The 17558-nt window shown below is 39.4% G+C and overlaps 1 protein-coding gene across 1 annotated transcript; it reads left to right on the top strand.

Moving 5' to 3' along the window:
* The first annotated feature begins 10142 nt into the window (after positions 1–10142).
* arsa (arylsulfatase A) lies at positions 10143–16637 on the top strand. The gene is made up of 8 exons (XM_017466414.3): positions 10143–10536; positions 12463–12703; positions 12843–13061; positions 14508–14677; positions 14764–14888; positions 15537–15664; positions 15761–15863; positions 15967–16637. Exons 1-8 carry the CDS (start codon positions 10262–10264, stop codon positions 16266–16268), a joined length of 1563 nt encoding a protein of 520 aa, XP_017321903.1. The 5' UTR covers positions 10143–10261; the 3' UTR covers positions 16269–16637.
* The last annotated feature ends 921 nt before the right edge of the window (positions 16638–17558 follow it).

Below are 17558 nucleotides of genomic sequence, written 5' to 3'. Positions count from 1 at the left end.
CAGTTAAGGGAAATAATAGACTTTTACACTGAAAAATGGTAATGTCTTGCCTTAACACTAACACATGTGCAAAGTGAAGCAATTAAAACAGACTCATTTTATTGTAATTAAGTGAGCTTATATAAATGGCCTTGCTCCAAAAGCAGACCTTAAGTGCTGGGTATTCCCTTGAAATGAATAGAACCCTCAGAGTCTTTATAATCCTTTGTACTGGCCCATGACTAGCTTCACATATCTTTATATGTAAAGGTCATCAGAATAACCTTATAGCGTTGTAGTGAATAGTGTGCTACTGCTGCCTCTTCATATTTGATAAACCTGCACCTTGAGACACCCTTATCTCCTATTCAGTCGTTTTCAGTCATGTTCATCTGACACTATATGTCTAGTTTGTCATGTAATTGGTATTTCTAAAGCAAGAACTGTTTTGCACAACATTTGAACAGCAAACTTGTCAAACACATCACGTCATCCAGTAAGGCTATAATGTGAAGCTGAAAGGATGTCCAATCTGGTAAGCATCCATCTACAGTGAACTATGATGTGAGAGACAGCAAATTAATTATGACACTCATGAATTTACACATTAGCTGAGCCATGTCTACATCCTCATGTAGCAATGCTTTTTAATAAAGAACTCATAGTCCATGTAATGAAGTGTAAGTGCAGTGTACAGGAACCAGAGACAGTGGATGTACACATGACACATTTTTATCTAGGATTTCTCATGAATCATATTCAAGGCCTGTAGCACGGATGGGATCACAGAAAAGATCAATTCAAACTCAAAGTCGAAACTATTAGCTGAAGGATATAACCAGCCAGCAGCTTGAAATGGAAAATGAGTAAACAGGAGGCTTCTGAGACAACAATCCACTGATCAGTACGTACAGTATATTCAACTTGAAGTGTATGCAGGACATAAAACTAAAACCCTCACCTGCCAAATATGGATAAAAATGATGGACTGGAAGGGAACTCTGTTTATAGCACAGCGCTGTTGAATTCTCAATTCTGATTGGCTGACAGATGTTCTGAGGTGTGCAGTGATTTTTCAGTTAATGCACAGCTAAAGTAGTTCCAGTCAGGTCTTGACCGCATTACAGGTCCATATCATTTCGCCAAGCTAACTGAAATAGCAGAAAAGTTAGCCGACTGTCCACTAAAGCACACACATTTCACAACAAACAAAATGACAGAAAAAAAAAGATTTTCCAGAAATAAGTACGTAATAATTGACGATGGCTGCTGAATTGTTAGAAAAATAATGCACACCCGAAGTGGTAATGCGGCCAGGGGGCGAAGCGGAGGCTTGAGCCATTGATATGCAATTATTGGAGAGAGAGAGAGAGAGAGAGAGAGAGAGAGAGAGAGAGAGAGAGAGAGAGCATGTGTGATTACAGCAGTGAGAAAAAAGCCTGTGAACAAGTATCAATAATTATTTATTTATTTGTTGTATTTTCTGCAGTAATAAAAGATTAAAAACCCTGTGAATAAGTAGGCCTATCGATATTTATTTATATATTTGTTCTATTTTTAGCATGAAACAAAAAAGTCAAACTCTCTCTCTCTCACTCACGCACTAACTCTCTCTCTCTCTCACTCACGCACTATCTCTCTCTCTCTCTCTCTCTCACTATCTCTCTCTCTCACTCACGCCCTAACTCTCTCTCTCTCACTCACTCACTATCTCTCTCCCTCTTTCCTTCACTCACTATCTCTCTCTCTCTTTCCCTCACTCACTATCTCTCTCTTTCCTTCACTCACTATCTCTCTCTCTCTTTCCCTCACTCACTATCTCTCTCTCTCTTTCCTTCACTCACTATCTCTCTCTCTCTTTCCCTCACTCACTATCTCTCTCTTTCCTTCACTCACTATCTCTCTCTCTCTCACTATCTCTCTCTCTCTCTCACTCACGCCCTAACTCTCTCTCTCACTCACTCACTCACTATCTCTCTCTCTCTCACTCATGCCCTAACTCTCTCTCTCACTCACTCACTCACTATCTCTCTCTCTCTCACTCACTCACTATCTCTCTCTCTTTCCCTCACTCACTATCTCTCTCTCACTCACTATCTCTCTCACTCACTCACTATCTCTCTCTCTTTCCCTCACTCACTATCTCTCTCTCTCTCACTATCTCTCTCTCTCTCTCTCTCTCTCTCTCTCTCACTCATGCCCTAACTCTCTTCTCTCACTCACTCACTATCTCTCTCTCTCTCACTCACTATCTCTCTCTCTCTCTCACTCACTCACTATCTGTCTCTCTCATTCACTCACTCACTCACTATTTCTCTCTCTCACTCACTCACTCTCTCTCTCCCTCACTCACTATCTCTCTCTCACTCTCACTCACGCCCTAACTCTCTCTCTCTCACTCACTCACTCACTCACTAACTCTCTCTCTCTCTCACACTATCTCTCTCACTCACTAACTCTCTCTCTCTCACTCACTATCTCTCTCTCTCTCTCTCTCACTCACTCACTATCTCTCTCTCTCACTCACTAACTCTCTCTCTCTCACTCACTATCTCTCTCTCTCTCACTCACTCACTATCTCTCTCTCTCACTCACTCACTAACTCTCTCTCTCACTCACTCAATATCTCTCTCACTCACTATCTCTATCTCTCTCACTCTCTTTCTCACTCACTCACTCACTAACTCTCTCTCTCTCTCTCCAATAACTGCATATCAATGGCTCAAGCCTCCATTACTAGTTCTAATATTATGTTTAGGAATTAGCAACAGAGGCTTAAGATGGGATGTGCAAGAAATTAGTTCTACACACGAGAGCGTTTTAAGGACAAAAACATGAAATAAAACATCTGAACAATGTCTTGAGGTGTGGTAACTGTGGTATATAATTGTCTTTGTTTCTGCAACACAGAATTAATTAATAAACAATGATTAATATGTGTTATATAAATTTCAAATGTACTAGTTACCAGTGATGGCTCGGTGGTTAAGGCTCTGGGTTACTGATCAGAAGGTCGGGGGGTTTCCTCTGGGTACTCCGGTTTCCTCCCTCAGTCCAAAGACAGGCATTGTAGGCTGATTGGCATCTCGAAACTGTCCATAGTGTGTGAATGGGTGTGTGATTGTGCCCTGTGATGGGTTGGCACCCCGTCCAGAGTGTCCCCCTGCCTTGTACCCCAAGTCCTGTGGAATAGGCTCCAGACTCCCCCGCAGACTCCCCCCGATGTAGGATAAGTGGTACTGAAAAGGGATGGATGGATATTGAGATCGTCTGTATTATTGTGTCAGTAAAAAAGTGAAACCTGAAACATTTCAAACATTCACTTCCAAAATAAAATAATTATGCTAAAGAATGTAATATTAAGTAATATACCACTTTTTTAGCTTTATATATATATATATATATATATATATATATATATATATATATATATATATATATATATATATATATATATATATATATATAAAGGAGGCTGTTCTGGGATCTGAAAATATTAGAGAGCCATAGTCAGCAAAAAAAATACCAAGATGCTTAGAACAGCCTTATAAAATTTATATCTCCTTATAAAAGTGCATGAGACAGGTCCTAAGAGAATTGATGCATGCAGTTTTAAAGGCAGAAGCAAGTCTTGGTTTGATGTAGTTTTTTTACTGTCTACTTCTCTTTACATTTGAAAACAGATATACAGATTTTTGCAGTACCGGAGTACATTAATTTTATAGTGAGGCGTCCAGTCCACTTGCAATACACTGTTGTAGGTTAATGATAATGTAAGGCTACGCTACAGGAAAGGTTAAGCTACAGGACAGTTATCATAGATACTGAAATTCCAGTATATGGTTTAGAATGAAAATTCTGAGATGACAAGCCAGAAATTAGGTTTCATAGAGGAGTGATGTTAAAAAGAGGAACAAATGTCAATCTTAGGGTGTGTAATGTAATATCAGAGAAGGAACTCTGGACTACAGTTCCCAGAAGCCACTGCACCTCACTGCATCACGGTCACATGACCACCTGCACCTGAATCACATTCACTTAACTAGCACCCATGTGTATATAGACACAGTTTGCACTGTACTCCTAGACTTGCGTTTGTGTTGTGTTGCTCTCGGTTCTGTCTTTGTGTTCGTGGTCTTTGTTAATGTTTGATTCTTGCCTTAATGTTTTGCTGTGTGTTCATCATTCTTGTTTTGTGTTTTATTTTGGGTATTCATTAAAACTGAAAATCTGCACTAGCATCTGTCTTTGCCTCCAAATTGTGACATGAAACAAACACTCCAGTTACAGACTTTTGGGGCTGTTTGGGTTCGTGACATATCTAAGAGAGAAAAGTCGAAGAAAATTGCTCACCTAATCGTAAAACCAGAAATTCACCAGACGTCATCGGACATCGTCATTTACTGTCCTTTCTCTCTCTTCTTTCACTCAAGATCATTTTTTCCTCACCCAGAACAGCTGCATCCATCCCAAAGAGCAGTAAACAGTCAGCCAAGAGGAAATGCTCACTATCTGAATTATTCAACAGTCTTATCTACTGTCCCACAACATATTGTGTGTGAGGAGAGAGAGAGAGAGAGAGAGAGAGAGAGAGAGAGAGAGAGAAAAGAAGGTAAGGTGTTTTTAATCCCAGCTTCTCCTCCCTTCCTGTCACAACCACTTGTTCAATTATTCATCCGCTGCTGGGTGGGCAAACACGTATAATTTTGTGAACAGCAATTAGGGATTGATATATAAAAGCACTTTGCTATCAGACTCCACAATGTAATAATTAACAACCCCGAACATTTTTTCTTGAAATCAGTGTTCACATTGCTGTATTATTAATAGGCGATACATTAGAGGTGCGCTCCTAACTGTGTAAGACGAGGATATCCCACAGGCATTCAGCTAGCCACCTTATTTATGTACGAATCAGTCTAGCAGAGTGAGACACACAACCTGCATACAAAGTGGTCAAGGTTACTTTTCTAAAGCCAGTCAAGTCTGATGCTTTCCTCACATATCTAACCTGTCATTTCTCACACGCTGTTCTTAAGTTGTTTCACTGAGAATTTCACATTCAGCACAAGCATGCCTTTCCTTAAGCCGCTTTTATTTAACTCAGTTATGTGATAGTGGTTCTAAGCACCAAATCCAATCAGGGAACAATGACAGACTGTGTGACTTGAGCTTTTAATTTGAATCTGCTATCTCAGTTCAAAGAAAGTGCTGCATTGTGCATTTTTCAGCTCTCGCTCTCGCTCTCTCGCTCGCTCTCGCTCCAGGTAAAGCCAACTGTTTACTCATTACTGCCATGGGGTTTGTTCAATAGAACAAATTGTCAATACATAGTCTACACCCTATTCTGCACATCCCCCATTTTTAAAGGAATTCTCCAATTTCTCAGCCTAAACTTTACTGTGCATTCACCTTCCAGTTTATTAGGTACACCTGCACATCCATGCACATGGACAGCAGCCTCTAGAGTATACATAATCGACAGCAGTTCTGTGTGTGGAAATGTCTTGTTGATGAGAGAGGTCAAGGAGGAGAACGGTCAGACTGGTTTGAACTGACAGTCGGACAACTCGCATAACCACTCTTAATAACCGTGGTGAGCAGAAAAGCTTCTCAGAATGCAGATGGACTACAATAGCGGAAGACCACATAGGCTTCCTTTCCTGTCACAGGAATCTGTTCCCATCTGTACACCACCTGCCTCAAGTACACTTGAAGCTAAACTACGCTCTAAAAAATGCAAATGCATGGTTCAAGGTTCATACAAGCTTCAGGTGAAGCCTCTGCTGAAAGCCATTAAATGGTGAATTTACATGAATGCAGTGCAATAAGCACATTAACAGCACTGACCTGCGACAGAGCTGCTGGGGACATTCGACAACAGATTAAATTAATGCTGCAGCCTGCTCTTTTATGTTCAGTGTAAACCCTACAACTTTACACAGGAATAAAATATATCAGTGCTGTGGGTTTGTACTTATGCGGTCAGGTAATAATAAGTACTACAACATTCACGGTGCAAAAATGTCCGTTGTAGCTGTCGATAAACTGTCAATAAACCCAACCACACGCCGATCAATCTCATCCTACAACTTCTATAAAATACATTTATCATAAAGGAAACGTCGAGAGAGAGATTAATGTGAAGGGGTATTTGGAACTCACTGTTTGTTTAAAGGTGCAATACTATTAATCGATTATTTATTACTAATCTCAAATGGCATTCCATGTTTTTTTTAGACATTTAGTATTTAGAGCCACAAACATACATTTCAGAGAGACATGTTGTGATTACATCAAACAGACAATAGATGTTGACTTAATACTGTTCCTTGAGTCAACATCATGCAAAAAAAACAAAAAAAAACCTTTTTTTTAACTTAAGTCTTAAGGGTCATATATTTTGCCGAGGTCCCCCAAATCACTAAATCCACCCCTGGTTACATCTCAGGTCTGATGTGTAGAATTTCAATATTAAATCCTCACTGCACTCGCTAAACTCTGAATACAGCCCTAAGTGAGCATAAAAAAAGAGTAACACAATGAAATCAATATCACATTACAATCCAACTCCAGCTCCAGGACACAGCACTCAGAATACAGTGTAGCAAATGAGACTGATCAAAGTGATACTTTAGAGCTGTAATGAGGAACCTTATACGAGGATGTTCAAAAGCACTACACGTTTAGAATAGCAAAATCTCACTTAATGCTTCTCTAAGGGATAGATTTATTACAGGAGATTACCATCAGCCAATCTTTGATCTTCACCAAGCCGTTACTGACATTAGGGGCGAAATTTGAAGACGTGCTATGAAAATGTTCTGTTTTTGTTTTGTTTTTTATTACAGCTTCACTAAAACATATGACCATAAACACACACACTGGCTTTGCCAAAAAGCAATCCAATAACCTAGTTCTCATAGTCTTCGATGCTTAGTAGGAAGCCGAACAATAACCAGTATTCATACTGTAAGTGCATAACAGACGTTTTTAGGGACAAAGCAATTGTATGTATAAATGTACCCCCCCTACTTCCCCCCCAAACCACCCCCCTCCCTCAACAACACACCCACCCTCCCAGCACCCTCACTTTCCTAGTTGGACTCGGAGGGCACAAAGGAGACATTTTAGACCATCTTAATTTTCCATCTTCACCCCCTCTCACTTGTTTTATTGTCTCATTCTCTTTCTGCCTCCCTTCATTACTCTTACTACATGCACAATCAGACTGAGCTGAATGTAGGTCAGCTTTGTAGAGGGATGTGAAAGGGAATAGTAAATGCATCGCCTTTCCCTCAACCAGACACATGGATATATAATAACGTACGTTCGTCTTCAGTGGTTGGTCATGCTGGCACCAGGAACACTGGGTTGGACCAGTGATTTCAGCTGGAACACCAGTCTATCACAGGAAATCACGCACACACACTTTCACACACTGATTCATGCCTAAGGGCAAGTTATAGTACTGGCATAGGACAGAAGAGAACTTGAAGGAAACCCATGCAAATATGAGGAAAACTCCACACAGGACCCGGGAGCTATGAAATGGCAAACTACCAGCTGTACCACCGTGTCACCCTTGCACAGATAATAATAATAAAGCTCTAATCATTAGTATCAAAACCTACTGTACCTACTGTACTGCACAGTATGACAGGGACTGTCCCTCTATAATAATATTATTGGAAATGAATTAAACATATTTCTTTATTTAAAAGGTCGCTACAGTAGGCTGATGAAATGGATATTTTAATGTCCTAAAAAAGAAGAATCTCATGAAGCAATGTGTTTATGCCAAAAAAACGAAACTGCTTACCTTTGTTTATAACGTTTAAGACACCTTTATCTGTCCAGACTGCTCTTTCCGAACTCTGAAACCTAGACCATCAGTGGAATGCTGAGTGTTTCCATGCTTATCCCTTCATCCCCACCTAAACGCACGTTCACTTCCCCACACTGTCAGATACACTCTTCAATCAGGGAGTTATTTGTTTTCTCAGTTGTTTAATTGCAGAAGTGGAACGAAAGTGACTACTTGTGCTATATTGCATTACTTTCATTAATGAAGACGTGCAAGTTTAAGATTTATTCAACTCTTTAACTCCCCTCACTACTTAATAAAGTACTTATTAAGCGGTGGGGTCTGGTCCCTGTGGTGCCCAAAAAAAGAAAGAGAGAAAAGAAAACCTTGCTAATATGAAAAACCACCACTCAGTGATCGTGAGCATGTGTTTCCATGTGATTCCCCCATTACCTGGTTTCCATATAATGATTATGTTTTAGTGGGGCATGGTAGCTTTGTAGTTAGCACACTTGCCTCGCAGCTGGTTGGGAGTTCGATTCCTGCCTCTGTCCTGTGTGCACAGAGTTTGCATGATATCCCCATGCTTCAGAGGTTTCCTCCTCCAATCGCTTCCCCATGACCCTGTGTAGGATAAGCAGTATGGAAAATGGATAGATGTTTATGCCTTAGTACATAGTTCAGTGCTAGACTACCTATACCTATATCAGAGTAATAGTGTATGTCTCACACTGCCTAATATTTCCAACCCAGTCATCACAGACCACCAGCCAGTCCCTATTTCTGTTCTGTTCCAATTTCAATCACAGGAAGGTACCCAGCTAACGATAATTGGCTCCCAGAACATTACGAAATAACTCTCCAGAAATAATCAAAGATGAACCAAATGTTAGAGAAACATAATCAGTATACTAGAGCCTTTGATTATTTGGCTAACTAGAAAATTATATCTAGATGATCTGGTTTAATTCACTGATTATTATATTGGATCACTACCAAAGCCATAATTACTGTATATCATAAAGACTGTAGTGGCTCAGTGGTTAAGTCTCTGGGTAACTGATGAGGGCTTCAATGTGCCACTGTTGGGCTCTCAACCCTAATTGCTCCAGGGGTACTGTACCGCACTCTGACCCCAACTTCATAACAAGCTTGGGTAGTAGGTGAAGAAAGGAATATCACTTTACTGTAATGTATATGTGGATCTTTCTACTTCTGCTTAATGTTTCGACCATTTCTAAATTATTATTATTATCTCATAAATTAGTTTTACCTACTCTAACACACACACACACACACACACACACACACACACACACACATACATACACAAACGCTTCAACTAATCAGCTAATGAATAACCCTTACTGCAATAAAGTGTGTGCTAGAGCAGGAAAAACACAAAAAATGTGCATGATAGGAGGTTCTCAATAAGGGTTTGAAATCTGTGCTGTAAGTGAATATATGAATCCTCAAAATCCAGGCTGACTTCAGTTGTGTGAAGTTATACTGCCCCATAATCAAGGAAACAGTGGCCCACAGTGGCAGACGATATCACTTTGCCCAACACAAGCAACCTTTTCCATCAGCTTGTAGCATACAGCACTGAGAAGATGAACTGTAGCCTTTGATAAATGTTTTACTCTATTTCGTAATAATAATATCAAACATTAAGGAGTATAGAAAGTATTTCCCAGGATCCATTCTCATGAAAAGGATAAAGGACTATCTATACTCAAGTACAGATAAGTTTTGGAGAATGGAGTCAATTCTGTCTTTCCTGATGTAATTCCTGACATCTTTCCTGAAAATGAACATGTAAAAAAGGTTTTCAGATGAAACATATGGGAAGGCTGTATAGTTTAATATACAATATATATTTTTGAAACACAATGCTTTAATAAAAAGCCCCCAGTGGTTTCAAAAAGTATTGGCACCCTTTAAATTGTACTTGTGGACACGATGTCTGCTATATTGTTATCGAGGTAACAGTAGGTGTGACGTCAACGTGCTAACCACTAAGCCACCATGCCCCCAAAATGATGTTCATAAAATATGTAAATATGTACTGAAGGGGTCAGTATAGAATTTATTTAGCATTTAAAGGTGTCTCGGATAGGCCTACAAACATTCGTGAACCCATTCTTTAGATAATAAAATCTAAATCACATCTAAGCGGTCTTTTTGGTATAGAACAACACTCCAGAAAGTATTTTATTTTATTTATAAGCTTTCTTTCCTTCTTTCTTTCTTTCTTTCTTTTCTGTCGTCTAAAATCGAACTCCAAATCCCATGAACCCTTGCAGTGACGTAAGAGTTGAAGTTGATCACATGACTATCACATGACTATCATATTACTTTCACATGACTGGCTGCACAGTCAAACACGGCAGTGCGAGTTCCTTTAGTGCTGCTGGATCATTTAATAAACAGGGGGGAGAAATAAATGTATGGGATGCATTACTTCCGGAATAAATGAGAGGACGCTACAGGACATTCGTGCAGTTTATGTGTGATGGGTCACAGTGTGTAATCATGGAGTGTGTGATAGTCGGATTTGCGCTGTTCTCTGTGTGCCAGGCTGCAGCTCTGCCCAACTTCGTGCTGCTGTTTGCGGATGATTTGGGTTATGGAGATTTGGGTTTCTCGGGTCATCCCACATCCCTCACACCGAATCTGGACCGACTGGCGGCTGACGGGCTCCGGTTCACCGACTTCTACTCCACCAGCCCTGTGTGCAGCCCGTCCAGGTGTGCCATGCCAACCTGCCTTCATTTTCAGCTTTCTATCACTACACATTCCCACTGACTCTCATGTGTTTGTTGCTGATCTTAAAGCTGCAGTAGGCGGTTTAAATAAACAATCTTACTTGTACAGATAACCTGAAAAAATATGTCGAACATGATGAAAAATCATTGCTGAAGCCATGGCCTCAACACAAGTGTGTTAAACGTCGGACAAAACCTTTGGCTTGATTGTGTTTGGATGGGCCTCCTGTCAGTCATTTCATTCAGTGCGTTTACATGGACAACAATAATCCACTCTTAATCCGATTAAGACCATACTTTGATTAAGAAACTACCATGTAAACAGCAATTTTTACTTACCTTAATCTAATTAAGGTCATACTCGAATTAAGCTCTAATCGAATTAAGACATGTGGAGTACTCCTGTTTTAGTCGCATTATTGAGGTGTATTACAGACATGTAAACACCTTAATCACATTATGAACGTCGTGTGAGAGTTTTCACCGCATTTTGTGACAGGACACGATCACACACGGCCGTTTTGCGGCGAACAAGAGAGTTCGGCTGTGTCCCAAACCGCATACTTGCCTTCTATAGGCCTGTAGTGGGGAAAAATACATGTATCTCTGCTACTATATAGAGGGTAAGTACGCGGGCTGTTAATCTAATTATATTCTATAACATGTAAAACGGGAACATGACAGGAGTATTCTAAAAGCGACTCATGTAAACACCTTAATCGCATTATTATCTTAATCAGAGTAAGGTCAATAATTAGATTACTGCTGTCCATGTAAACGTAGTCATAGACTCCCTGGATTCTGGGGGCGGAGCTTCCTGAGCATGAACAGAAATGGGAAGTGGGCTCAAGTAGTGTAAAAAAAAAATTAAATAATTATAATAGAAAAAAACATTCAAATGTCAAACACACCATCTTAACTGTTAGAGACTATGTCCTGTACTAACTATTGTTCTGTACATTCTAGTGGTTTCCCTGCTTCTGACACTAATGAGCTGATTAACAGGTCTTCCTGAGCACTTCCTGTTGAAGTGTGAAGCAAGGAAAATACTAAAACGTGCAGTACAGAGGGTTCCACAGGACCAGGAAAGCTGTGCATTACCATATAATTTTTGAATGTACTGTAAGAACAGCCCAGGGTGTATTTCTGCCTCACACCTTGCGTTTCCAGGATAAGCTCCAGATCCAGCACAACCCTGGCCAGGATAAAGCGGTTTCTGAAGGCTGTTTCATCATATCATATCTCAATAGAGTACATACGCTTTTTTTATGATATAAGATTTGTATTAGGAGCGCCAGTATGAAATTATTGCAAGACAGTCTAACGTTTGGGAAGCTTGATGTCACTTTTTATTTAACATAGACAAAATCAAATCTTTTAACAGGCAAAAGGAAGGAAAAGTAAAACATTTAGTTTAATTTATTACTAGAAAAAAAAAGTTTCCTTTTTTATTTAGTCAGAACATTCAGTCATCTTGTTACTGTGAGAAGGCAGTCAATGTTATTGACCGCATCCACATCTCATAAAGGTGCACTAGGACAAAATTTATGATATCAGTATAACATCATACCGTAATTGTGCTCAAATAAGCTTGCATTTAAAGGCTTACATATTATCCATCCATCTATCTTCTATACCACTTATCCTTCCTTCATGGTCACGGGGAAACCTGGAGCCTATCCCAGGGAGCATCAGGCACAAGGCGGGGTTTTTGAACTATGACCTTCTCAGATTTCCTGAAATACCACCGAATTGCTGAGAATTGCCAGATGTTTCTTTTGCTTACATGCAGTGCATGTTCTTAAGTGCTGAACTGAGTCATTGCATGAGACTTGCTGGGAAGTTTATGGCAGTGTAATCTGACAGACAGGACGGTCACAACTCAAATCTTTGCTTCTTATTTGACAGAGCGTCTTTGTTGACGGGCCGTTATCAGACACGCTCTGGTATCTACCCCGGTGTGCTGTACCCGGGATCAAAAGGTGGGCTTCCCCTCAATGAGACCACCATTGCAGAAGTATTGAAGCCACTAGGCTATGCCACGGCCATGATGGGGAAATGGCACTTGGGTTACGGGGCTAATGGTACTTACCTGCCTACACGACAAGGCTTTGACCACTACCTTGGCATCCCATACTCTCATGACATGGTAACATATCTGCCCACAGTGGCCAAACATAAGGCAGTAGTAGTACATTTGGGTTTTTCATTTGGAAATATTCCTTTAATCATATATACTGAGGTGGTAATATTGTGCATTTTAATTTATACAGTACTTTTTTGTACAGGGTCCTTGTCACAATCTGACCTGCTTCCCTCCAGATGTGAAGTGTTATGGCTACTGTGATATCGGTACAGTAGCTGTGCCTCTGATGAACGGGGAAACCATTACGCAGCAGCCTGTTGATTTCGTTCATCTGGAAGATGCCTACAGTAATTTTGCCACGGAGTTCATTCGCAGGACAACTCAGAAACGTCAACCTTTCTTTCTCTATTATCCTTCTCATGTGAGTCAGGAGCCAAACCTTATATATTGCTAACGCAATATCATCTCTCGGTATATTATTGACTGCGCCTTTAGGTTGCTTTCACACCTGGCCTTTTTTTTAACCACCAGTATACATTTTACATGTAATCGCTGGGGAAATTACGTTGCCCAACCAGTCAGGTCACAAATTGAGGGGCAAGTGTTTTTAGTTTTACTAGTGAAAGTAAGGAGATGTTGAATTGGAAATATTCCATTGCCTGTATTCCAATTGTGGAACACAAGCAGCTCCTCTTCTCTTGATTTTGTACCTCCAAAGGCAAACAGCATCCTCACTGCCAGAGTTAAACCAATCTTTATGTCATCTCTATTACTGATAATAATAAATCTATTCTACACAGCGAGCTAAGCTAGTTAGCTAGCTGATACGAGCCAGAAATGGTTCAAGCTAATACATGGAATACATACATGGAGAAGCACATACACTTTTACCATCATCAACAAATCCACATTCTATGAATATGCAAATAGGAAATGCCCCCAACACTGCTAACCCAGTGTAATAACACAATTTTACATGACCTTCATTAGCATATTATATTGTGATTGGTTCATCATATATTTGATGACACAGTTGCAATCATCTCGCAACTCTCATTAAGGTTGAGCAACATGGTGATTTAATAGCAATATCACCAGTATCATTCTAAACTTTACAAAAACATTTTGAACTTTATCTCTACTAATAAGGATGGTACAAAGTTTGTACAGAATCTATCAAATGTAAAATGTTATTTTTCTGTCATCGAATTGGGCTTTTCACAGTTTTCCACATTTTTCCTTATTTTGCTGGCAGTTTCTTAGAAAACCTTAATATTATGAATGTCATAGAAGTATTGCGATATGATATTTTTGTCATATCGTCCATCCCATTCTCCAAACCACCCAAGTGACAAGGTTGTTGTTGTTTTCTCTAGACTTAATTTCCTTGACATGATTTAACTGCTTAAACTCTCAGAACCTTTTAGCAGGTCCTGGCTTACATTCCTCATTTGCATAGCTATATTACGTTTCTTTTATAGTAATTGCTGAGCAATAATGCGTGAATTATTGTCATTGTTATTATAAGATGAATAACAGCTGGGATTATAAGAGGTTAATCATTAAATGGATACTTCATTTTATAAAGTTTAGGGTAACTTTAAAGTTTAATCCTGAAGCTTTATTAATAAGCTTTATTATTAATTATTAAGCTTTATTAATAATAGTTGAGATAATACCGAGATATTGCTAACAAACCAGAGGCATGGAAAAAGTCTCCCAGTCCTTCTTCTTACACTGTATCATGAATACAAATGAGGATAGAAAATGCAACTTGCAATGAAAACACGTGATTTTCACCTTAGTTTTACTGTGTTCATTTTTCTATTCTCTGCCTCTGTCTCTATCTCTCTGTGCGTCCATGTAGCACACTCACTACCCACAGTTTGCAGGGTGGAAATCTGTGGGCCGATCTCTCAGGGGGCCGTTTGGAGACGCGCTGCTGGAGTTCGACTCCACTGTAGGAAACATCCTGCAAACGCTGAAGGAAACGGGCGTCCTTAACAACACCCTCGTCTTCTTCACATCTGACAATGGGTAAGAGTGAGTGTGTGTGTGTGTGCTCGTGTGTGTTCTTTACTTTGTATTATGAACTCCAAGCTTTTAAAAAAATATATTTTCAGGCCAGAGCTTATGCGAAAGTCTCGTGGAGGAAATTCCGGGTTGTTGAAGTGTGGTAAAGGCACTACATATGAAGGAGGAATGAGAGAACCTGCTATTGCATACTGGTCTGGAGTCATCAAACCTGGTACAGTAGTCTGAAAGCATCACTTCACTGTGTATCAAAAGAATTGATATGAAGCAATTTTATAACACAGCTTTGTTGAATTCTTGATTCAGATTGTGCAGAAGATTGTGTTGATGAATTTTTTGACCGTAGCGTGGCTTGTAAATCAAGGTTTATATTAATGTACGTTATTGTCTCTATAGTAACAGCTCATCCAGAGGGATCTGTACTGTATAGTGGATGCTCCATGATCTAAGATGAACACTGAACATCATCGATATGGTGAAGTTCTCTTTAAGGAGACATTGATTTAAAGTTTACGGAAGTACTGTAGTCTTTTTTGGGGGTTTTTTTTTCCTTATTAACTTCACGAGAGAGAGAGAAAAAGAGACTGGTGAGATATTCCACAACATTAAAATGAAACTATAAATGGTTAAAAATTATTTCTTTCATAAAATAAAAAATTGTAAATGTTGGAAAATTGCTGTGCTATAAGTAGAATAAAACATTTAAAGAATGAACTTTAGGGTGATGATGACGTGATGCCGCCCTGTTAATTGTTTTCCTCTAACAGCACACCCCAAATTGTTTTATTTCTTACTTAAATGACACGAAGTCATTGTAGGATGACTTTTATTTTTAACAATAGTATTGACTCACAATTCCCAGGTGTCACTCGTAGTCTATCCAGTACTCTGGACATCCTGCCTACCATTGCCAGATTGGCTGGAGCTCCATTACCCAAGGTTCAGCTGGATGGTGTGGACATGATTGATATATTGTTCAACCATGGAGCAGTAAGGAAGCGTGACTCTATAAGGCTATGCCCTATTCTCTAAATGAAGTTGTTTCATTACATGGCTTTATTCAGTTCACTCTGCTTTGGTTTTCAGGGTCAAAGGAAGGCCATGTTTTACTACCCAGTTGACTCCAGTGAGAAGTATGGTGTGTTTGCAGTGAGAATGGGAAACTATAAAGCTCATTATTACACCATGGGTGAGTTCTATTCAAAAACAGTTAATGCCTCCGTGTGCTCTTCAACCTGCCATATACTCCATACACCCAGAACAACAACTTTTTGTCCTTTTCTCTGTCTTAGGAGCAGCACACAGTGAAACAACTCCAGATCAGGACTGTCATGTAATCTCCCGACTGAAGTATCACGACCCTCCTCTGCTGTTTGACCTGGAGTCTGACCCATCTGAAAACTACAACCTGAGCGATCATCCCGAGCTGGCCAGCGTTCTGCAGAACATCAAGGACCTCAAGGACAAGTTTGAGGCCTCGATGCAATTTGGAGAAAGTGAGATCGGGAAAGGAATTGATCCTAAGCTGGCACCCTGCTGTAACCCAGAGTGCTCTCCCAAACCAGAATGCTGCCACTGTGGGACTACAAACTGAGCAGTTCGTTAATAAATATCACAGCTTTTTTTCTTTAAAAGGGAAAACAGGCCAGAGACGATATAACGTATTAAAATCAGTCACTGCCACTCACACATCTGCTGTGTTTGATCAGAAGTGAGACTAAATGCCTATAAAACAGTGTGAAATGTGTATTATAATTAACATCCCTTTTGCTCAAACACTGGATCTGACATATTTCAAAAGGGTGGATGCAGTTCTGTTACCGTAGTCGGATTTCTATCGCTTCAAGAATCGTTTTCTGTTTTCTGCTTTGATTCAAATGAATGATACGAATCCTGAATGATTTGTTTCATTATATGGTTTTATATTCTGCCTGTTTTTTTTATTATTATTATTTTGCACACCCCTAATCTGACACTTTTGTCATTTTTATACGTTGCATTGAAGTGAATTAAAATCTTTTTTCTTTTTTTTTTAAAAAAACAACAAAGTGTGTGTACCTTAAAATAACAATGCTGAACTGTCTTTAAATAGTGCTTAAAATAATTGATTAATTCTGAAAATATATATATTTTTAAACTATAAACGTTTTAAATACTAGGTCTAAACCGAGTGTTGCCAGGTTGTTAAGAAACGTTAACCGATTCACATGAATATATCTGTACTCCAAAATACTGTCCACACACACCGACAGAATGACAGCAACACGCTGATGACATCAAGCATATAGTGTTTTATTCTTAAGACCAAATCCATGACAAGGCAGGGAATTTTATTATTATTTTTTTTTCCATTTTGGTTTTTACAAGATTTTTAAAGATACAAGATAGCTAGTATGTCATACTGTTGCTGTTCGTCTTGATATACAGTAAAGGCCTGCATTATGTAATTACAGTCCAGAGATTTGCAGTTATTGTAGTCATTCAGCTATCCAAGCTTACATACTCCAGGAGTTGCTCTGCTTCAAGACATAAAGAAGTTTAATGACCAATCAGTGATTGTAAAATGCTAAGATGTAGACAAAACATTCTGAGAAATCCATTTACTTTCTGGACAAACATTAATGAAGTAACGTCTTGATGAAAAACAGTCGGATTCAGAGTCCTGATGAGTGTCCTGATCCATCTCTGTGAGAAGTCGGACGGAACGATCGGATTGATGATGCTAACGCTAGCATAAAAACATGGGAGTTGGTAGGAAAGACATACACAGCTGATTGACAGGCGTCTGTTATTCAGCACAATGTGACAACATTCAACCACGGGATATACGTCAATGTGAAGCAGCTGAAACGAAATATCAAACGCTAACGGAAATCAATTTGCA

Source organism: Ictalurus punctatus, chromosome 4 (genome assembly GCF_001660625.3).
Source record: "Ictalurus punctatus breed USDA103 chromosome 4, Coco_2.0, whole genome shotgun sequence".
In the NCBI taxonomy this organism is placed as follows: Eukaryota; Metazoa; Chordata; class Actinopteri; order Siluriformes; family Ictaluridae; genus Ictalurus; species Ictalurus punctatus.
Note: the sequence above shows the minus strand (reverse complement) of the source record. Positions and strands in the feature narration are given on the sequence as shown.

Excerpts from the sequence above, each read along its gene's own strand:
- arsa (XM_017466414.3), top strand. The coding sequence starts at position 10,262 with ATGAGAGGACGCTACAGGACATTCGTGCAGTTTATGTGTGATGGGTCA. Across the intron at positions 10,537-12,462 it reads CCTGTGTGCAGCCCGTCCAG|AGCGTCTTTGTTGACGGGCC; the intron begins GTGTGCCATGCC and ends CTTATTTGACAG. Across the intron at positions 15,864-15,966 it reads AGCTCATTATTACACCATGG|GAGCAGCACACAGTGAAACA; the intron begins GTGAGTTCTATT and ends TCTCTGTCTTAG.